This window comes from Amphibalanus amphitrite, unplaced genomic scaffold (genome assembly GCF_019059575.1).
Source record: "Amphibalanus amphitrite isolate SeventyFive unplaced genomic scaffold, NRLGWU_Aamphi_draft 000879F_arrow, whole genome shotgun sequence".
NCBI lineage: Eukaryota > Metazoa > Arthropoda > Thecostraca > Balanomorpha > Balanidae > Amphibalanus > Amphibalanus amphitrite.
Genome location: NW_024882373.1, coordinates 276,724 through 298,170, shown reverse-complemented (window position 1 = coordinate 298,170; position 21,447 = coordinate 276,724). Strand labels below are relative to the sequence as shown.

Genomic DNA, 21,447 nt, shown 5'->3' with positions numbered 1-21,447 from the left:
GCATCCTCCTCACCATACGGCGCCCTCCTGACTTGTCGGCGCTCTCCCCATCATATAGTGCCCTGCTGACTTGTCGGCAGGGCGCTATATGATAACCTAGCAGTTTGCAGAGGGCTGTACCTAGTCTACAGTTCACCTCCTCTCAAAAAGGTAGGTATATTACTAACACAGTTCAGTGATGTTTCATAGAACAAATGTACTTTCAGTGACAACATTTATTTTGAAAACAAAATGAATGAAACAAAGCATGAAGACGACAGGCATCATAAACGCAGTCTTGACCCAACACTTGGCTACACAAAATCTCTCCAGACACACAGCTGAACCTATGCATATATCCTACATAAAATGGTGCTAAAATGCACCAAAATATATCCTCTTACGGTTGATTACTGAAACATCTAATCGTAGATGACAATTAAACTATTTGACACAATATGGTCACAACTCAGTAGAAGCTTGTAAACTCACTACCGAAACTACAAACTACATCGTACGCTTACCAGCACAGTACAAGGCAGGAAGGCCCCGATTAACAGCCTATTTACGTGTCTCACATAGCAAATAGCGATCATCGGATCACTGTTGCCATAGACTTCACCATCTTCACATCGTTGAATGGGACAACATCAGTTCGAGATGCACTTCGTTGTGATGGCGACCACCGACGTTGGATTTACGCGGTCGCCATTGCTCTGTGCAGCGGATCGTCGTTTTCCTTGGACTTCTTCGGGTTACGCTTCTTGGTCTTGATCTTCTTCAGCGTTCCAGGGTCGAGGCAGTGCGGCATGATACCTGAAAAAGGCAAAACAGTCACTTAGCATGCTGCTTTCGATAAAATTCCGTCCTACCAAAACACTGTTACTGTTAAAATTTAAAAAATCAAATAAGAACAGTCAAATACGTTTCAATTCTACGACATCTACCCGTTTTGATCTCGTAAACATGTCAGACAGTTCAGCGCAATACCCGTCAAAACTGACACGCCTCTAACACAGGTCGCACTGACGGGTTGACGCTGATTATGGGCCCTGTTCGTTCACGTCTCAGTCGGAGCTCGCTCTCTCCCCAGCCGGAGATCACGGGGACTAACAACGTCTATGGCGTGATGACTGTGCATGCACGGAGCTCACGTGTACCGGCTGTAAATACGAACAGCATGCACAGCCGGCGCCGGTGCAGGGGTGGGTCACGCCCGTCCGACCCGCCCGCCCGCCCGCGTGGTACCGACCAAGGTCAGAGGTCGACTCCGCCACCCGCCATTTCCACGGATTGAGAGATAATGGTTCTGGCGATAAGGTAACACCTCTGTCAGGCACCTTGTTCGCCATGGTCTGCCGGCTACGATTTAAACCCGAATGGGCCTGGTCCCCGATGGTTGATATTTGACAGCACCGTTCGCAATGCTTTGAATCCGGTGCGTAAACATAATTTGTCGGACAAATATGCTAAAACGGTGGAATGGAAGAGCGAACATTGACTCGGGCTCCGCTAATTGCTAAAGGGGGAGATGGGAGCATGTCACCTTCAGCGTTTTCTCTTTTATGTGCCTTTCTGCGTAAGCTGACAGCATTTGCATGGATGCTGCCCTCCAACCGTGCATCTATAATCTATATGGCCTGGCCTGGCTGTCGGCATATAGGCATATTATCTGAGTTACCGAGAATGAGAATGCTCGAGAATATATATTGTACATATGCTTTGGAAGAGCTAGCTCTCTGAGTCTGAACCTTCCTCACTCCATTCCCGATAAGCACACTGTTCTGCTGAGGTGGGCCACGTATGACCATATGCTCCAGACGTGCCTCACAGGTGTTTCCGCGGCGTCCAGGGCCGACCGGCCGGCACTCGTGACCAGAAACCCTCTCCACACCCCCATACCAGTTCAGTTAGCGGTGCCGCTTTTTGGACTGACCGCAAACCTTGGCCATGCACCACACTCCCTCCCCCGTTCTCTCGGCCCGCTCCTCCCCGGGAATCGTGACTCCCACGCCATCTTCGATCAAAACACCAACAGCTGACTTCGGTAGGGTCGCCCATCTGCATGGTTATGAGTTTTAGAACTGGTGAATAAACTATAGGAGCATGCGAGCTTCCCAAGGACCTCAGCAAATTTTCGGAGAATGCTCTACTGGAGTTTCTCAGGGTCACGGCAGAGGTCATGAACTCACCGACTGAGTCTGTGTTATCGCCCGAGCTGGGAATGAAGAAGCTCTGTACGCCGCAGGTGGTGCAGAACGAGTGTTTGACCTCGCTGGAGCCGAAGGTGCTCAGGTCGCCGTGGCCCTGCAGAAGCAGAAACCGCTCCGCATCCACCATAAAGTACCGGCTCTGACGCTTCTGGCAGATGTCGCAGCTGTAAACAGAAGAGAAATACGTGAGGAATCGTAAAAATTCGCGATTCGCACCTAGCAACGTTATTAATTCGTCAATCAAAGCTTGAAGGACGTGAATTGAGTGACAGGATTAAAATAGGTCACGTAAACCCGCAGATGCACTATCTATGTACCTGTACTCTTTAGTCTTCTTAGCATTCCTCATTTCTCAGTCATAACCCATGGCTCATTGATGCAGCTAAATTTCAGCTGGGATTTGGTGGCGTTCGGCACTGTTATATTCCTCATACGTGACCAGCCTGACAATTCATCCGCTAGATGGCATTAGTTTCAGCGCCTGAATGTATGCTGTGCCGCAAGGCATTTAACTCGTCCCGAATTCCTTGCGTGGTTCATTTGTGCATGACGGGGTCGCGGGACCCCTTTGTATCGCCAAAGAACAGTTACGGCCTAAGAAGAGCTTCCATTGTATCCAAAAGAGCCGTTTTTTCCCTGTTGCGACAGTTGCCACCTGGTGAGAATGACGCAACCGTCGCTCCGACTCTGACCAATGGACAATGACCATGACCGTCGCCATCGGTTGCTTGAGGCGACCGTCTCATGCGGGTGTCTCCAGATATCACGGCCGGTGCCACCGCATCTCCGTGACTCTCTCTCCCCTCCCCTCCTCTCTCTCTTCGTCAAGGTCACCAGTCAGGGTAGCCAGCCGTGACCGGCTCGTCGCCTCGGGGCAGGTACCGCCGGAGGGCGATTACGTAACCGAGCGGCCGGCGACCTGGTGCTCGGTGCCGTGGGCCCAGCGGTTATATAAACACGGGCGGACCCTGACCTGACCGCGCCGGCCCGTGGGGAAGTGGCTGGGTACGGACCGTGAAGGCGCCGCAGGCACTAACGAGGTAACGGACCGGAAAACAGTGCTGCTACGGTGCGGACGAGGTGTTCAGGGGAGTGACGTTTTCCAAGCAGGCTTTGTAAATTTAGCCAAGAAAACATGTCAGTCGTGATGTGATATGTGGTAAAATATATCCATGTAGCAGACATTTAGGGGAATAAGCGAAAACTGCCCCCTAGTCCACCTTGTTACACTTAGACAAGGTGGTTGCTCACGCTTGTCCGTGAGGTCGTCATTACCGATTCGACGAACAACTTTTTAGAATACATAAGCTTCTGGCGATTAGGGACCCCATTTCATGCGACAATGAGCCTAACCACAAATCGCCTAACCACGCCCAGATTCTGAAACCTGTCGTACCTGTGGAGAGTTTTTCGATTCGGACCAATTGGCCTCCATCTCCCTTGTAAGCACACCGCGACCCACCTGCACTCGAAGACGGTGACCTGGGTCGGCGCGGTGACCTCAAATCTGACCCTGCCGCAGTGGCAGCCGCCCTTGTGTTTTCGCACACCCTCCATCATCTGAAACGGAGGAGCGGGCTGTGAGTCGAGAGTCGGGTGAGTTCACGGATGACTCAGCAGTGTATGTGAAATCGGCCAGCGTTTCGGGTCGGTGGCGCTGTTGGCTTGTAGGCTTCAGTCGCGGGCGGATTGGCGCGGGCAGTGCGCGCGAGCGTAGTGGGGACGAGTTACAGAATTGTGCCAAGAGTGCAAAGATGCCGAGTTTGGGAACGAGAAAGGTGTTGCAGTGCAGGTCTGAATATCACGCTACACATGGGGAATGGGGAATAGAGCTGATATACGATCGTTCAGGATCAGGCTTTTTTCCGAACGTATGACGGGAAAACAGCCCAATCGTGTTTTCACTAAATACTCTCAGCTGGTTGAATTCCGTAATTAGGTATATAGTATAGTGTGAACATTTCTGTCAACGACCCAGACATTTTTATGAGCTGTCAAGCGGTGCTCCGCCAGACGGCTGGGTGGGGCTTTAGCAGTAAACCATGCACAGCTGCCCCAACTAATTGGCAATTTTATCTGCCACACAAACGTTTCACTGGACCGGCGAAGGTCACCCAATTGTTCGGGTCGTGCGACTTTCAGTTTTTCTCCTGTATTGCCTGACGAGTGACGACCCGATTCAACTGCTTGCAAGAGTCCCGTGAGGGGATACTGCTCTGACCTTTGACAGCATTCTAGTTCGCCCCACAAAAACAACATTATCGCTATCATCAACGCCAACCCGGAACCCGTTGACGACACCGTGCGACTCGTGCTGTCGGCCACGTGACCTGTACCCCCTGCGGCGCATTACCGGCGTGTTGTTCCAACAAATGTCACGTGATGACCTGCAGGGTCAGGTGACGACCCGGGACAATATCGCTGGCAGGAACGACAGAGGTCAGGAAGGGAGAGGTCCGTGACAAGGGCTGGGGGCGGGAGGTGAGGGCTGGTAGTGTGTGCCTGGTGTGTGCAGCTAACGGGTTATTTAGTGGATAAGGTCACAACTGTCGTGTGCTGCTGACGGTCTCAATGTCACCCAGTTCTTCACAAAGGCTAACGGACCGTGTGTTCGGGTTGTGTGAGTGAAGTGATGCAATAATGCATTCACCGCTGCAAGGCATATGGTCGGAACTCGTATGTGGGGCAGTGACGAAGGAAATGCGTAATTAGTGACACTGAGGCTCTTAGGGAGTATGGTAGCATCTGCAACCAACAGTCATCGAAAACGTCTCGACATAGCAAAACAGACAAAAAAGAGAACAAGGGAGAGGTGCAGCAACATGATAACTGTCCATAATTCAGGAAAGGGAGACAGAGTTGTAGGGCTTAAATTATTTCACAATGTCACATCTAGATTCAAGCTGCGATAAGTGGTGTTACCTCCCCCCCCCCCCAAATAGAACTACCGAGAACAAGTTGTTTGGAGCCAAATAATGCGATCATTTTGCACCCTTTATATAAATTCAAGTGAGAAAAATTTCGTGCGTTACTCATTCTGGAATTGTTTAGGCCTCGACAGCACAGAAAAGCATTGAGAAGCCGCCTAGATCTCAGGCAGCTTTTGCCAAATTGTCAGGGAACTCAGATTTGTTTTTCAATAGAAAAACACAATTCTAAAGAATAGTGTTTTAACTATTGACAACAAACCTTCGGTTACCCCACCTTGTTCATAAATCGCCTTGTAGATATTATCATAATATTCCCCTTCGCTGAATTGGAGTGCTCACTTCACTGCACGAAGTGATCGAGTCACATGCCGTCTAAATGTCGTCAGCGATAGCGACAATGTCACGCGAACTGAAACCAATGAGATCGGCTTCTGGAATCGCTGTGGTTTGCCCATAGAATAAAATGTTCAGGACAATGCATATTTTTAAAATGCAGACAATTAGTCATCGCATTACTTCATCAGAAATAGCCTGCTTTTTCCAGTGCCATTCGTGGAAGACACGGATTTTCTCAGCACGGATATACCAGTGCACCTGTCAATTTCACGCACAGGGCTAGTGAACTTCCGGGGCATTTCCACGCGCCTTTTTCCGTCCGTGACCATACGTGTTCCAGTCGGGGGCAGCCGGGTGTGGTAAGACACGCGCTGGAGTTGTCGTTGAGACGGTGTAGCACGTGCAGCCCTGTGGCACGGGGCACGATATATATGTTTACGGCGGAGGCTGCTTTCTGTGATGTTTAGTTGGGGATAAGAACGGGCGCAGACGATCTTTGCATGCATATTTTTATGTTTTCATGTAGTAGGTAGTTTTTTATGTGATGCACGTAATCAATAAGAACTTCTTAAACACAATGTTACATGGTGACGTTAATATACACGCAGTCGGTACACATCACACACTTGACAAAAATAATACAAATATTATCAATCGTGTTGGTTCGGTCGTCTTCCTACAGGACGATAGGTGCTTAGTTTGAACGCACATGATCGGTCATTGATGATCTGCGTTCAAACTAAGCATCGAACTTCTTGAACAATCATTCTTACGTCTTTTCTTCTTTGCCATCACTGGGTGACCACAGCTAGTCCATGTCAGATATAAATATAATAGGTATGTGAGAAGCGGAAAGGATTAAGGATGAGAAGCAATAGCAACAAAGGAAAACAAGCCATTGTGCCCAGTCATCATAACTTGTGGCACAGACCCTTGTTTTGCAGACCACAGTGCAGAACCTTCAGATCGGATAATATCTGAAGTGACTCAGAAGACCGGTAGGAAAACAGCCACTATCTATACCAATCACGATAATGAAAACGTGAACGAGATATATAGTTACATGTCTCTATAAAGAGAAGTCACGATCGGGTCAAAAATCCTGCGTGTAGCAGAAACGATCGATGCATGCTAAACTGAAAACGCAAGGTATCCTTAAATCAGCACACTGAAAAACACAGCCCGTGCTGGACTCGACTAATAAAAAACATTGGGCTCACTGAGGTCAAATCATCTAAAACTTATTTAACCCGCGCCCGGCTGGGGGTCCTGGATTTCCACGCCCTGCTGGGGGGGGGGGTGTTTGAACACCCCCCCCCCTTCTAACTCGGCTCCTGGGCCACGTAGCGATACGCGGAAGGCGGCGTTCGAAAGAGCGTCAAAAATAATGAGGAAATCACTTCAGTCAATTTTTTGGTCAGGTCAAAGGTCAGGTCACCAGAGGTCATTGAAGGCAAAATTTCGCCGATTTCCAGGTCGAATGTCGACAATTTCCAAGAAGCCAACGCATAACTCGGGAACCAATAGAGCTACAGCGCCGCGGAAAAGCGCATTCGATAGCCCTATTAGCGCCCTTTCTGAGTAATTTTCTCAGATTTGACCTAACGTCAACGGTTTTGCCTGCAGGGGGCAAAAACTGCAAAAATAGCCGATTTTTTTGGAAACAGTTTTTCTGCAATAACTTTTGACCCAAGCCTTGTACGAGCTTACTTTTACCGGCATCGTGTTCCTCTCGTCAAGACGCATCGAATGAACTATAACTTGACCTTGAAAGGTCAACTTGAAAATTTGACCTCAGGTCAAGGTCATGACCTGACCGGAAAGGGTCATGTTGCATATCAGTCGATCCGTATCGTCGAGCTGAACACATCTAAGGCGTTTTCATCGCTCTAGCATGCCTCTATCAAAAGTTATTTGCGAAAAACTGTTAGATACCATTCGTGACCTAAGATGACCTCAGGGCATAAACAGGGGTCACGGACACCATTTTCATGTTCAGTGTGTCTAAACCACTTGTAATTCAGTGTTTGGGAGCGTTTATAATGTCTTTCGTCCAAAAGAAGCGCATTTCAATTTTCTCCCATTGACTTATAATGGGGAGATCGCAAAATTGACCTGACCTTAGGTCACCGATGTCAAAATTCCGAGATATACATTTTATAGATACTGTTACTCTGATCAATCGCTGAAAGTTTCAAAGCGATCGGTCACTCGGTGTAGCTATGACAGACATTGAAACTTTTTATGAGGTGAGGTCACTTCAAGTGACCTGGTGACCTGACCTTGAATGACCTTGGTTTGAAATTTTCACAACATGTGTAGAATTGATGTATGATAAGGTGTACCAAAAACGGCGGCGCTCCGCGCCGCCGTTTTTGAGATATTCGCGAAAAAACCACAAGGGGGGGTGTTCAAACACCCCCCCAGCAGGGCGCGGGTTAACATACTGCAGGTTTAAAGTTATTCATTTTGGCCACAACGTTAGATAGGTAATGGCTTTTTTGGGAAGACGATGCTTTTAGATCGGCACCTAATGCGCATTAGGCACACCTAAAGACCTAAGGCTGTAGTGAATATAACTGTACATATGTACAAGGTAAAGACGGTGCGTGACAACCATCGCAAACAGCCACTGCTGAGGGTCACTGGCCACCGCAGCTATACACAGCTCAATAACACCTAACCGAACACGCCTGCTGTCTTCACCGCAGCCCTCGACAACCACATCAGCATCGCAAACAACTGATTCTGCCGCCCAGCCTAACTACTGCCACGTGGCCTGTGGCACAACACATGTGACGGACGGGGTCACCCCTGGCACCCCCGTGTGACCCAGCACGTCACTGCGTCACGGCCGCGGAACGTGACGATGTGACGGGCCGTGACGCGCCACCTGTGTCGTCATCGTGAACATGGTGACTGGCGAGTCGACTGAGCCGGTCCATGGCAGGCAGCGAGGTATGGTAATGCCCATGTCACGTGTGAACTCAAAGGAAAATGCTGCAGGGAGGTAGTCGGCAGGTCGGCAGTCCTTGGAGAATGAAGAGACTGGGATTGACCAAAGACCTAAGATCAAAGCGGCCGCCAAGGGTAAAAAGACAAAAAATAATGCCTTTTATCAGCGAGTCTCGGCCAAGGCTATGTTATACACTTTATGAAAGACCTCAACTTTACATCTCCGACGTTAATTTTCAAAGCTACTGTTGTCTGCTATTTCGGTCAAGCGCACCGATCTTCAATAGTTGGCGGTTAGGGGATTGTAGCAGTCTATAGGACTAACAATAGTGGACGAACGATTCAGCTACTTCTCTCAGCCACATGGCCGTGTATAACGGAACTGAGATGACTGGGATGGAGGGTGACCTAAAGCGTGAGTCAGCGGCATGACTGAGCGCAAACCGCAACTCCAGGACCCTCTGCTTGTTGTGGGCACACCTTTCGGACGGCGTGTTTGACCGAGCAATCAGAGCATCCGGACTATGGAGCGCGGGGGATTCATGGGAAATGACTGTTGCGGCCCAATGAAGGCCTGAGGCTGACAGCGAGGGCCGGGGGCTGCGGAGTGCGGATCACACTCAGTCAGTCACTGTCACGATCTACCGCAGCAGCCGTCATGGATTCTGCACTCACAAAGTTCACAAAGTTAATAAAATTCAAAGTTCAGCTGCAAACGGAATATTTGTAGGCAGCTGCAAACCACTGACAGCTCGTTCTGCAGCCGGGGCAAAACAGTGACACTGATAAAACAGCATCATTCCATTCCAGCAATAGATGAAGTGGTTTGACGGGGAAGTTAGGGATACAAAACAACAAACTTGTTACGTTCGGCAATAACGAGAAAAGTTAAATTTGCTTCACCAATCACTAAACGTTTTTCAAACTTAAAAAAAGACACTACAACGGTTATGATTTCGCATAGCTGTTGACTAATGATTTTGCTATATAGCTACATATTCATGCATAATGTTGGTCTACATTGTTGCCTATATCACAATGCCTCGAACAATAAGCTCTGACGTCTGTAAAACTATCAGCAAATGCTCACCCCTGCAGTGCCTGTCACTTTACAGTCAACTCCTCAACTTTCTCTCGCCACGAGTGGCAGGCAGATCCGCCATAACTATACACACAGACGCACACACACATTCAAACGCCTCGCCGCATGATTCACCGAGCACAGCGTCCCGCAATTGGTGAGAGTTCCACCGCACCATCACCGCATTCTCACCGCAGTGCTACGTCCGGTCATGGTCTGACCTGCCCCGCAGTGTGGGGACTGGGGAGGTCGCAGTGTAACGAAATTCGTTCCTACCCCGTCCTCCACCTCCCTCTGTACCTACTTACTGCCCAGCCCCCTCGCCCACTTACAATACCCTTATATGGTCCTCACTCCTCACCTGCGACGCCTGTCCTCGCCCGCTTCTGATTGGTGCTATGATATGACGTACATTTGTATGTCTGACGTGTATATGTGACGTATGTGTGTGTGTGTGTCGTGAACTCGGCCGGTGCCGCGCGGTGTGGCACTTCGGTCTTTGAGTCACAGCCGTGCACTTCTGTCTTTATTGCTCGGCGGGCCGGTCTGTCTTCGGCCCTTGGCAAAGTCAATTTGGTTGTTATCTTTGGTTTCTGTGGCCGTGAATTGAATACAGGCCCAACTTTGTATTTACCTTCTGTTTATTATTGGAATCGCGTGGTTGAACGGCAAGAACAACTACGGTCCTACAAATCTAGACTATCACAAACAAGAATTTGCTTATTAACACTTGTATTCTGTTACAAATGGTGCCGTGACCCGGATCAAATAAAAAAACTCAAGAATTGAAATTGGTTCCGCAAGAAATTGCTCTACAAGTCTACGAACAGTAAGCTGTCACTCTTTCCTCTCTTTTCCCTGAACGTCTTCGCCCACATTTTCACTTTCGATTGTTCCACTGTTATTGTGCCTGTGTATATTTGTGTAATTTTTGCATTGTGTGACTGTTATCTCCGCATATGTTTTCGTGTGTCAACTGAACTGTTTATTTGTCAACGCTCCATAAACACCACTTGTTTGTATTCGCTGATTGATTGGTACTTACTAGAGTTTTCAAAATGTCTGAGGCAGTCATCACCAAAGCGCTCCAAAACATTTGTCAGGAACTCCGTATTCAGGGTCTAACTCAGCACATCCGAACATTCTCCGGGGAGGGTTCCGCCAAATTCGCCCAATGGTTAAACGACATGGATCAGATATCTATTACCTGCGATTCAGAGCGTATGTGTGTTTTGGCGACCATCACTTTAAACGGATCCGCTGGTGCGTACGCTTCACGCATGCTAAAAGAAAACCCCCAAATCACGTGGTCGGAACTCCGACGCAAACTAAAGGAAAGGTATAGCGAAATGACTGATCCGTACCTGGCTTCGGAAAAATGCAGACGTCTAAAACAGAACCGTGGTGAGTCGGTACAAAATTTTGCTGAAAAGCTGCGGACAATGGCATCGGAGGCATTCGAAAATCTCTCTGCCCCTGAGGCGCAACGCTTCCTAGTAGAAGTGTTCCAAAAAGGCGTGAGTGACGACAGCTTGGCGCGAAACTTGATCAGAAAAAGATTCACTAACCTCGATGACGCCCTCGCTTTCGCTGAAAGTGAGCAGCAGGCCGACAGGACTTTCCAAGTCTGCCGCCATCACTCCCCTCCTCAGTCCGACGTCGAACCCATGGACTGCAGCGGTATTCAGTCCGCTACAGACTCTGAACTTCGGACCACTATTCAGAATCTAACCTCCCAAGTGCAGCGAATGTCACGCGACATCCAAAAACTGAAACCACAAAAACGTGCTCAGACCGCCCCACCGCAGGTGCGTTTCAACGTACCTCCGACTACTCCCCCACAGACTTACTTCAACGTTCCCCCGACAGCTCCCCCGCAAGTCCGCTTTGATGTTCCACCCCCGCTGATGTCGTACTATGGCAACGTACAAACTCCCCCTCAAGCCCCTCAGACTCCCAGACCGAACTTCCAGTGGACTGAAGATGGATCCCCCATCTGCATCGCTTGTGGCACACCTGGACATGTACGCCGTACGTGCCGACGCAACCCAACCCGTCCTCCTCCCCAAAGTACCCAGGGAAACGCGAACGCGCGTCTCGAAAAATAGCGACCAGAAACGCGCCAAAGAAAGACGGTCCGAAACGGAAAGTTTCTACAAAGAAACCTGGACCGCAAGCAGCACAAATTAAAATTAAACCTGATACGCCGATGTGCTATGTATCTCTGAGCGACCAAAAAGCCTATTCGTTAGTAGATTCAGGAGCGGACATATCCCTTATTTCACGTGAAGCTTTTGACAAAATCCAGTGCAGGAAAATCAAGGGTTTTTCTACGAGGAACTGCGTTCCTATTCGTTCTATCTCTGGTCATAGACTCACAAACTTCGGAACGGCCGTACTACAAGTCAAAATTGCAGGTTTTAATCAACCGTTCAAATTCCAAATCGTAGAAGGTCTGAAAAACGACTGTATCCTAGGCAACGACTTTCTCTCCGCATTCGGTGTTCAATTGGATTTTGGACAAAAGACGATGAACCTCAACGGTAACGTCATCCCTCTGCGACCGCAACGTCTGACTTGCCAAACGACTACATCTTTGGTTCGAGTGCCTCACAAAGTTACAATTCCTGCCCAGTCGTATATAGAGATTCCTGCGTTAGTCAACCGTGTTCAATTGCTGGATCAAGATTGCATAGTACAACCTTTGAGTAATGCACCCGTTCTAGGAGAAGAACCTGGTTTGTGTTTGGTTGAAAGTGTAGGTCACGTAGACAACAACAAGCGTATTACAGTCGTGATAGTGAACGCCACTGGTAGGGATTACGTTTTGCCTTCTCGATCAGTCATTGGCATTGCGGAAGTTTTAGAAGACCCGGAAGGATGCATACTTACAGCTAGTGAGGAAGGTGACCAGTGTAGAGAACCGTCAGATGACGTCCCCGAAAGTCAAAAAGCGCGACTGTCACATGTGTCCGAAGGTCAACGTAAAAAGATACAAGACTTCTTGGCCCAAAATGAGGATTTGTTTGCAAAAAGTGATTTGGATTTAGGTTGTACTGATTTAGTGAAAGCAACAATTGAAACTGGTGATCATCCACCAATTAAACAGCGACCTTACCGGTTGCCTTTCAGTCAGAGAAAACTTGTAGAAGAGCATATACAGAAAATGTTGCAGGCTGGCATCATTTCCCCTAGTCGTAGTCCCTGGTCTAGTCCGATTGTGATTGTAGATAAGAAGGACGGACAAAAACGGTTTTGTGTTGATTTGCGTGCTTTGAACAAGATCGTTGTCAAAAATAGTTACCCTCTTCCGCGCATAGACGACATTTTGGCTTCGCTTGAAGGTGCGAAATATTTCACTTCTTTAGATCTCCGCAGTGGGTACTGGCAGATAGCCATGGATCCCGAGTCAAAGGCCAAAACGGCATTCACTTGTTTCATGGGTCAATACGAGTTTGAAAAGTTATGTTTTGGGTATGTCAATGCACCCAGTCTGTTTTCAGAGCTTATGAATAAAGTACTGTGGGGCATTCAACACAAATTTACTATTGCATATTTGGACGATATTTTGATTTATTCAAAAACCTTTGATGAACATTTAGAACATATAGATGCAGTCTTTTCACGTTTGAGAGACGCTGGCTTGAAATTGAAGATGTCAAAATGTGAGTTTTTGAAACAAGAAGTGAAATACCTAGGCCATGTAGTTACTCCCTCTGGTATCAAACCGGACCCCGAGAAAATAAGTGCAATACAAAATCTCCGTCCTCCGACAAATGTCAAAGGCGTCAGATCATTCCTTGGTATGTGTGGATTCTACAGGCGATTCGTTCCAAATTTTGCAAGGATAGCCAAACCATTGACCGAGCTAACAAAGAAAAATCGTCGTTTTTATTGGGATGATGCATGTCAGTCTTCGTTTGAAACTCTTCGTTCAGCTTTAACAGTTGCACCAATTTTGGCATATCCGAACGTGGATAAGCCGTACAAGTTATATACTGACGCGTCACAAAACGCCATAGGTGCTGCGCTAGTCCAAGAGACTGAATTGGGTGAAAGAGTCATCCAATATTTGTCGCATCAGCTCAAAGAAACCCAGCAACGCTGGCCTACTATCGAGCGAGAAGCTTATGCGATTGTATATAGTGTACAAAAGTTCCGTCCCTATTTACTCGGTTGTAAAGTTACGATTATGACGGACCACCAGCCCCTCAAGCACCTGTTCACCAGTGAAATGAAGAATGCTAGGATTCAACGTTGGGCGATTATATTAGATGAGTATGGATGTGATATACAGTATATTAGTGGACGTCAGAATGTAGTTGCAGACGCATTGTCGCGACTGGACACCTCAGGAGAGGATTGTCACACGGATATCCCAGGAAGTGGATTAATGACTAGTGAGTCATTACCGTGCCATGTCGACGAATGCGTAGACACATTCAGTGTAAATAATGAATCTTCGTGCAGTGTGAATGTGATTGATTCCGATAGAGCGCCTGACGTTCAAGTAGAGACTGAAGTGAAAAGAAGTGAGTTACCTGAGGCTCCTCCCAAGGAAAAATTCAAAGAGTTTTTACAAGGACACCCCGACCTTGGTTTACTTCAGAGAGAGGATCCAGAGATCCAACAATTGATCAAAGTATTACAGGACCCAAATCATTCGAACCATGCTGTAGTGTCTCGTTATTATATTTTGGAAGACGGTCTACTATATAGAGTTTCTGATCCGTCCAAATACCCCTCATTTCCAGGTTTGCAGTTAGTTATTCCCAAGCCCCTACAGAAACTGATCATCGAAGAAATTCATTCAGGCTATTTCGGCGGACACTTAGGTATAGATAAAACGTACGACAAGATCCGTTCACGTTATTTTTGGTCCGGTCTATATCGAGACGTTGTTCAGTATTTAAAAACATGTGTCGCCTGTAATATGCGCAAACTCAGACGCGAGCGACCCCCTCTGCAAGATATGCCAATCCCCAAGTTTCCTTTCGAGCAGATCGCAGTAGATACGTCCGGTCCGTACCCTGAAAGTTTCCAAGGAAACCGGTACATTATTACTGTCATCGATTTATTTTCTGGATGGCCAGAGTCGTTCGCTACCTCATCAAAAAGTGCAGAAACGGTTGCCCAAATTTTATTAGAACATATCATCCCTCGCCATGCTTGTCCTAGGATTATGATTTCAGACAATGGTACAGAGTTTTGTAACGCCGTCATAGACCAAATTACAACTTTTAGCAACATTAAACATATCCGAACTTCCGTTTACCACCCGCAATCGAACGGCAAATGCGAAAGATATAATAGAGTTCAGAACGACATGTTAGCAAAATTAGTGAGTAAATCTCAACGTGACTGGGACACAAAGCTTCCTTCAATCTTGTCTGCTTATCGCACCGCGAAAAACGAGACTACCAAGTATTCCCCTTTCTTCCTTCTTTACGGTCGTGACCCTGTTCTACCACTCGATAGCATTTTATCTCCAAAATATCGTTACCAAGGTGAAGATTACGTACCTACCATGCTCGAAAACATGCATTCTGCCTACAGTCATGTGCGTCACAACCTAGTACAAAGTCATGAGAGAAACAAATTTTATTACGATCGTACCGCCAAGCCAACGAAAATCAAAGTCGGTGATATGGTTTACTTCAGAAACCCTACAGAGGCGACTCAAAATGCTTCCAAACTGTCGTGCCATTGGAAACCTTTTTACCGCGTTATCAAAGCCATCAACGACGTAACCTTTGTCATTAAGAACCAACTGTCTGGCGATGTCAAAGTAGTGAACGTTCATAATTTGAGATTCGCTGATCCAGATACCCTTTGGGAAAACGTGACAGAAGAACCACATCATATCAACAGCAAGTACGAAAGTAAACAGAAGTCGTTTATCCCGGTTCCACTTCGTGTGCAGCCTCCACGTCAATCAAAGTTCTCATTTGCTGATACAGAAATGCATAATACTGAAACAGTCACAGATCGGTCTATTCGTGATTCAACCCCCAGTTCGATATCAACCCCTGTTGAAACTTACGCTCCAGCGAAACCGTCGCCGAGTGAACAAAATTACCCACCTTTACCTGAAGATTCTGATTCCGATGCAGATCTTGACGTGCCGTTATCCGAAATGCGAAAACGATGGAGAGAAGAAAAATCGAAAGACAATAGTTCTGACGACGAGAATATTCCTTTGTCCCAATTAGCAAAGCGCCTGAGAACGGAAAAGTTATCTGATCCATTCGAAGTTGAACCTACCCCTATGAAAAGACCACTCACACGTACAGAATCAGAGTCGAACGACATGGATGCAGAAGCGCGTAGCCCTCCTTCAAAATTACAATGTGCCGACCAAGACCACGAATCGGATTCAGACGAATTGGACGCCGATGGTGTACATATTGAAAAGGAGCAAATGTGTACTAACCCACGTGTGAAAGAAACCCTGTTAGTTAAGATGCTGAAAACGCATGAGAAGTTGATGACCGACATGTTCAAACAATTAGAAACAATGTAAAAAGGTTCCCCGGCCCACTGAGTTATTACAGGTCGGACGACAGCCGAATGTCTACAGTATTTTATGGAACCCAGCTAGCACGATGAAGGCTGAACGGCTGTATGGTGTTATAGTGTTTATATAGAATATGGATCCCGGTTTGTATGCCGAAGACAACGTAATCGCGGTACCACGTTGTATTGGGTTGTATATAATACTGAACGAGGCCGGTGTAAATAAATTTTCAAGACCGAGGTCCTTACTGGATTTTTGAACGAGGCCGAAGGCCGAGTTCAAAAATCAGTAAGGACTGAGGTCTTGAAAATTTATCACCGGCTGAGTTTGGTATGTATTTTACTGTATGCCAACGATAAATTTATTTTCTGGACCGAAGCTCTTAGCCGACTTAGGAACGAGACCATCCCAAAATGTTGGCTCAAGTGCATTCTGGTAATGCATTTTTGACCGTGGTCAATTTGCTTACACCAGTTATTACCACACCCCTCTGGCTAATGTATTTGAATAGGCCAGGCATACAGTAAAATGATATACCGACTCTGGCTAGTATGCCACAGCCATTTATGTGTTGTTCATTTTACGTTCGGTCAGTGAACCGTTCAATTGTTCGTGTACTAACCTCATGTTTGCGAAATGTTGATAGTTGTTTGTGTGTGTTCCAGAGATGTGGGCAAGACCGTTCTTCCTGACATTCCTGTTCTATCTGACATCTCCGACAACGGCCAACGTTCTCTTCCTGCCCCGAGGCCATCTCTACGCTTCATACGACCACTGGACTCTTCACATCCCCATCGAAACCAGGACATCATGGACGTTTGTATTGAAGCTGGAGCATCATGTGAAGCTCTTTAAAAGTAAAGTCAGTAGTATATTTGCAGAGCACCGCCAACAATTGCGAAGTGACCAGGCAATTCAGCTTTTTGCTAAGTTTAACCAGAGCGTAAAAGTTATTGACATTGTAATAGATGTTTGGTCAAATGTACTTGTTGATCTTTCGGAAACTAATGTTTCACTCCCCGAAGCCGTAAACTTCATTCCCCCACTTCAGGACAAAAGTGTCCATTTGTCTAGCTTGAAGAAACATATTCAACAGATTCGAGTACGCAATGCTCAGCATAATAAAACTGTCGTTATCCCCGCCATCTCGGTCACAACGTGTATTGTGGTTGCGTTAGTGCTATTAACTGTTCTATACGTCCGATGTCATGTGTTTAAACCCATTATGATCCGACCCCAGAAAGTATCCGCTCAAAATCCTGCCCCTGACAGTGTTATTGTTGAAGAAACGTCAAGTGTAGCTCCAAATATCAAGCCCCGGGAGAAACTCACGGACCCAAGTCCCTCGTGCTTAAAATGGTTAAAACCGTCTCCGACCCTCGCTTCTCAGAAATCCGCAGATGCCTGATGCAAATATTTTCCAGAGGAGTTCTTTCTCCGCAGCAGAGGTACCAGTAGCGGCGCTCCCACACTCGGTCGAGCCGCCGCCGGTGCTAGTCAGCGCCACTGAGATCGGGCCGCCCCGCATCGGACACCCCACGTCCGGGCGCCCCGATAAAACTACGCTGACGCGTGGTCTGGTCAGCCCGACACCGGACGGACGACCCACAACAAGACGCGAGACGTGAGAACGTCAATGTGTCAATATCTGACACATCATCTGGCGACAGCGTGTCGACACCTGACACACGATCTGGTGTCAATGGACAATGGACTGACAAACACGTGTCAGACAGCAGCGTCAAAGGTGACCTAAACCCTCTGAACTCTCTGAACTCCCTGAACTGATGTGCCCGCAGCGGAATCTTACCAGTGATTGCGAAGCGAGAACCGAATCGATGAGCACGAGTGGGACAGTAGACTATGTTTCGTAAACGGACAATGAAGAAGACTCTATAGACTTATAGCTACGAGGACTACAACGAAAAAGAACGGGAAATTGTGTGTTGAGGTGCTGTGTATATTGTTGTGTTAGGTGTTGTTGGTGTTGTGTCGTGTGTTGTGTACGTTATATCATGCATCATATTAGGAGTATCCCAAGCCGAAAATTTTGGTCAAAATTTCAGCTTTAAGGACCTCGCGTTGTGTTGTAACGAAATTCGTTCCTACCCCGTCCTCCACCTCCCTCTGTACCTACTTACTGCCCAGCCCCCTCGCCCACTTACAATACCCTTATATGGTCCTCACTCCTCACCTGCGACGCCTGTCCTCGCCCGCTTCTGATTGGTGCTATGATATGACGTACATTTGTATGTCTGACGTGTATATGTGACGTATGTGTGTGTGTGTCGTGAACTCGGCCGGTGCCGCGCGGTGTGGCACTTCGGTCTTTGAGTCACAGCCGTGCACTTCTGTCTTTATTGCTCGGCGGGCCGGTCTGTCTTCGGCCCTTGGCAAAGTCAATTTGGTTGTTATCTTTGGTTTCTGTGGCCGTGAATTGAATACAGGCCCAACTTTGTATTTACCTTCTGTTTATTATTGGAATCGCGTGGTTGAACGGCAAGAACAACTACGGTCCTACAAATCTAGACTATCACAAACAAGAATTTGCTTATTAACACTTGTATTCTGTTACACGCAGCGATTCCCCGGGTCCTCAGGAGTCCGAGGGAGGTCCGGGAGTCTGGGAGTCCCGGCTCCCGGACCTGACCCTCGGCAGGTTCACGGGTTCGAGTTGGACAGCCCGGCGGAGGCATGGGAGGGAGTTTTGGAGGCAGCTACCAGGCACGGCCCGAGCGGGGAAGGGCTGTGGGTTGTGCCATAACCGCTAAACAAAAACCACACACGACAGAAGCGAATGTGAGGCAGCACGAATGCGTCATTTCCTGTTAATTGTCGAGCGTGATGTAATGGTAAGATGGCACAAAACAGCGGCAACGTGCGCCGGAATTTCACGCTGGTGGGGAGTGGAGGCGGGGCAGATGGTGGGATGACACATGTGATTCATCGAATACAATTATAGTGGTGGGCTGGCACGTCAACTCCCAACATTGACACATCGCTAACGTTAGGCATTTCCCGTCGTCACAGCTCCAAAAACGCCTCCCACCAATTTGATAGCATCCGCTTCACGTAGAAAAGGCCCCAGCGCGTGTTTTCACCGCCCCGCTGACGGTGAGTCACATGATGTGGCGGCGGCGCTATTGTGACGCAAGCGTGACCCGGCCGGCGCAGGTCGCGTTTAGCGCCAGCCTGCCGGCCTCGATTTGGCGAACTCATCCCGCGTCGTCTACCGCACGATTTCTCCCAGAAGCCGACGTACTCAGCCGCTCTTCACTCTTCAACCGTTCACGAACGCTAATCATGAACATGATCCTTGATCGTAGTAGGCGTTGAACACTGTGTTTTAGCAAAAGGTCAATCGAGGATGTTCTTATAATGCATTGACGTATGCACTACATATTATATAGCCGTTTACTAGGTACGTAAGCGGTAAGATGTACGTCGATTCGACGTAAGAGCTACATGCTTATGAGTTACGGCAATGATGTTGGTGACCTTTGGTAATGCATCACGAACTAAATTGGGCGTCGTGATGAAACCTATCTGACAGCGTCAGATTCCATATTTCATTCGTCAACGGGCCAACTATCTGTCAGGTTACCATTGCATTGAGAGGTTATGACAAATTGACCGGACATTTTGACGGGATATATCATAATTGACATTCGTTCTGATATTTTGGTCATTCATGTTGCATCCATAGGGGAGAGAGGTCATATTGCGCCACCTTAAGGATATCGGCCTATTGCGGCTAAAGTTGACCAGCTGTCATGCTTGATGATATCTCAAATTGTACCTCAGTTATTTTGGCATCAAATTACAACTCCTAATTTGTATCACACCCATAAAAATTAACAAGAGAAAAGTTTTCCGACACACCTGCAAAGGGCGCATTTACGGACTAACCCATCAAAAAGCGCCCATGCCTCTCATGTAAAAGCGCCCTATTAAAAACAACGGTTTGCCACCTAACTAAGTAGCCTATTTGAACGTGTCAGCCCATTAACCATTTATGCTGTGAAGGCTAAGGTAATGGTAAGGTGAGCGCTCTAATAATCAAAGTGTTCAATGAAATGTGTCCCAACCACCAGATGCTGTTTCTCTGGGTTGAAGAATAGGGCGCAAATAGGGTGGGCGCAATTACGAATGGAACACATTTTTCATGAGCTTCAAATATGGCGAGGACAGCGAAGCCACGGTGGTGATAAACCTTCAAAACTACCATTAAACGAGCAATTAACAATGATTATTAGTGGAATCACTATCTCTAAGATAAACCATGACACTAGCAAAGGTCGAAATAGACTGTTTCGCGTAAGAAAATAGAGGAAATCACAAAAAATGGTCTGCGAGAAAGCTAAGACACCTCACCTGCCCCCGTGGACCGGAATAAGAGCGAGTTATTAATGGTGAAGTAAATGCACACATTCGAGTATTCATTCGAATCGAATTTTGGGCAGGAGCAAGGTGTGGCGCATTTAAGAACATGGCGCAATATGACCTCTCTCCCCTATCATGAACATAACCTTTGATCGACATTTCTACAATTCACCAGAATGATGCAGATGCTCTTTTCAACTTGTCGTGCGTTTTAATTGGGTTTCGAAATGATGAAGCCACTCATGCCATATAAAATACTTGACTTTTTGCGAGACGCCATCAATCTGCTTCAAACAAAATGGTGAAAATGTTTCAATGAGTTACCAGACGAATTGTTGAATTGGTGTCTCAGGCATTGGTAAATTTATCAATGTGAAAACAAAAAATGTTCAAAATTTTCAAAACCCTCAAATAAAATGAAAGCACTAAAACTGTCCAATAATTCGACTTCAAATGGAACATTGCCCGAACACAAAACAGCACATTGCTCGCACACTCACACCGCTCCTCACCTTACACATGTGAGACATAGTCGACCCCTGCGTCTCCTTGAGCGCAGTTTCTGTGAGATCCTCCCGTTCGCGGCTCCCGTTCCACGCCGTCGACCAGTGACCGTTCTCTCGGAGCGTGTCCGTTCGCCCCACACGACCGTCAGCGAGCTACTGGCGACACAGCCACGGACGGCGAGCCTGGTGGGCTCGTACCGCCCAGCAGCCACGGCGGTGCAGCGGTGGGGAGGCACACACTACAGCCCCCCCCCCCTCCCATCACACACACAGCCAAAGCCGTATTAGGATATAGGCATAGAGTTCAGGGATTCGGAAAATTTCCGGTCGAGCTTTTGGCAGTTTTTTTCATTTTCGACGAATGATTAATAACAAATTTCCTTTGACTGGTATCAATTAGGAAAGCATTCCAAAACATGTACCTATATTGGTGAGTGAGTTGCTAGACACCGTCTTCTTTCAACTAAGCTAAGTGCCGTAGTTGAAATAACTGGACATATACTGTAAAATTACAAAGGAAGAGATATGAAATTAGGAGAGGCAGTGG

At 47.4% G+C, this 21,447-nt stretch overlaps 1 protein-coding gene and 1 long non-coding RNA gene across 3 annotated transcripts; one reads left to right on the top strand and one right to left on the bottom strand.

Moving 5' to 3' along the window:
- Window positions 1-200: 200 nt before the first annotated feature.
- LOC122367591 (centromere protein V-like) lies at window positions 201-21,055 on the bottom strand. Of its 2 annotated transcripts, none has more exons than XM_043340845.1 (4): window positions 20,907-21,055; window positions 3,655-3,752; window positions 2,172-2,356; window positions 201-795 (listed from the first exon to the last, which is right to left on the bottom strand). In XM_043340845.1, exons 1-4 carry the CDS (start codon window positions 20,922-20,924, stop codon window positions 677-679), a joined length of 420 nt encoding a protein of 139 aa, XP_043196780.1. In that variant the 5' UTR covers window positions 20,925-21,055; the 3' UTR covers window positions 201-676. The 2 variants fall into 2 exon arrangements, with proteins under 2 accessions (XP_043196780.1, XP_043196782.1); XM_043340847.1 differs by having other exon boundaries at window positions 20,912-21,045.
- Window positions 9,788-18,475, top strand: LOC122367592. Its single transcript, XR_006254082.1, has 2 exons — window positions 9,788-10,323; window positions 16,677-18,475. It is a non-coding gene; the product is annotated as an uncharacterized LOC122367592 (long non-coding RNA).
- Window positions 21,056-21,447: the final 392 nt, after the last annotated feature.

Bases quoted from the DNA above. Each gene is read 5' to 3' on its own strand.
- LOC122367591 (XM_043340845.1), bottom strand. The intron at 2,357-3,654 runs GTGGGTCGCGGT...TTCTGTTTACAG, and splicing joins GTCACCGTCTTCGAGTGCAG to CTGCGACATCTGCCAGAAGC. The intron at 796-2,171 runs GTGAGTTCATGA...TGCCTTTTTCAG, and splicing joins CGATAACACAGACTCAGTCG to GTATCATGCCGCACTGCCTC.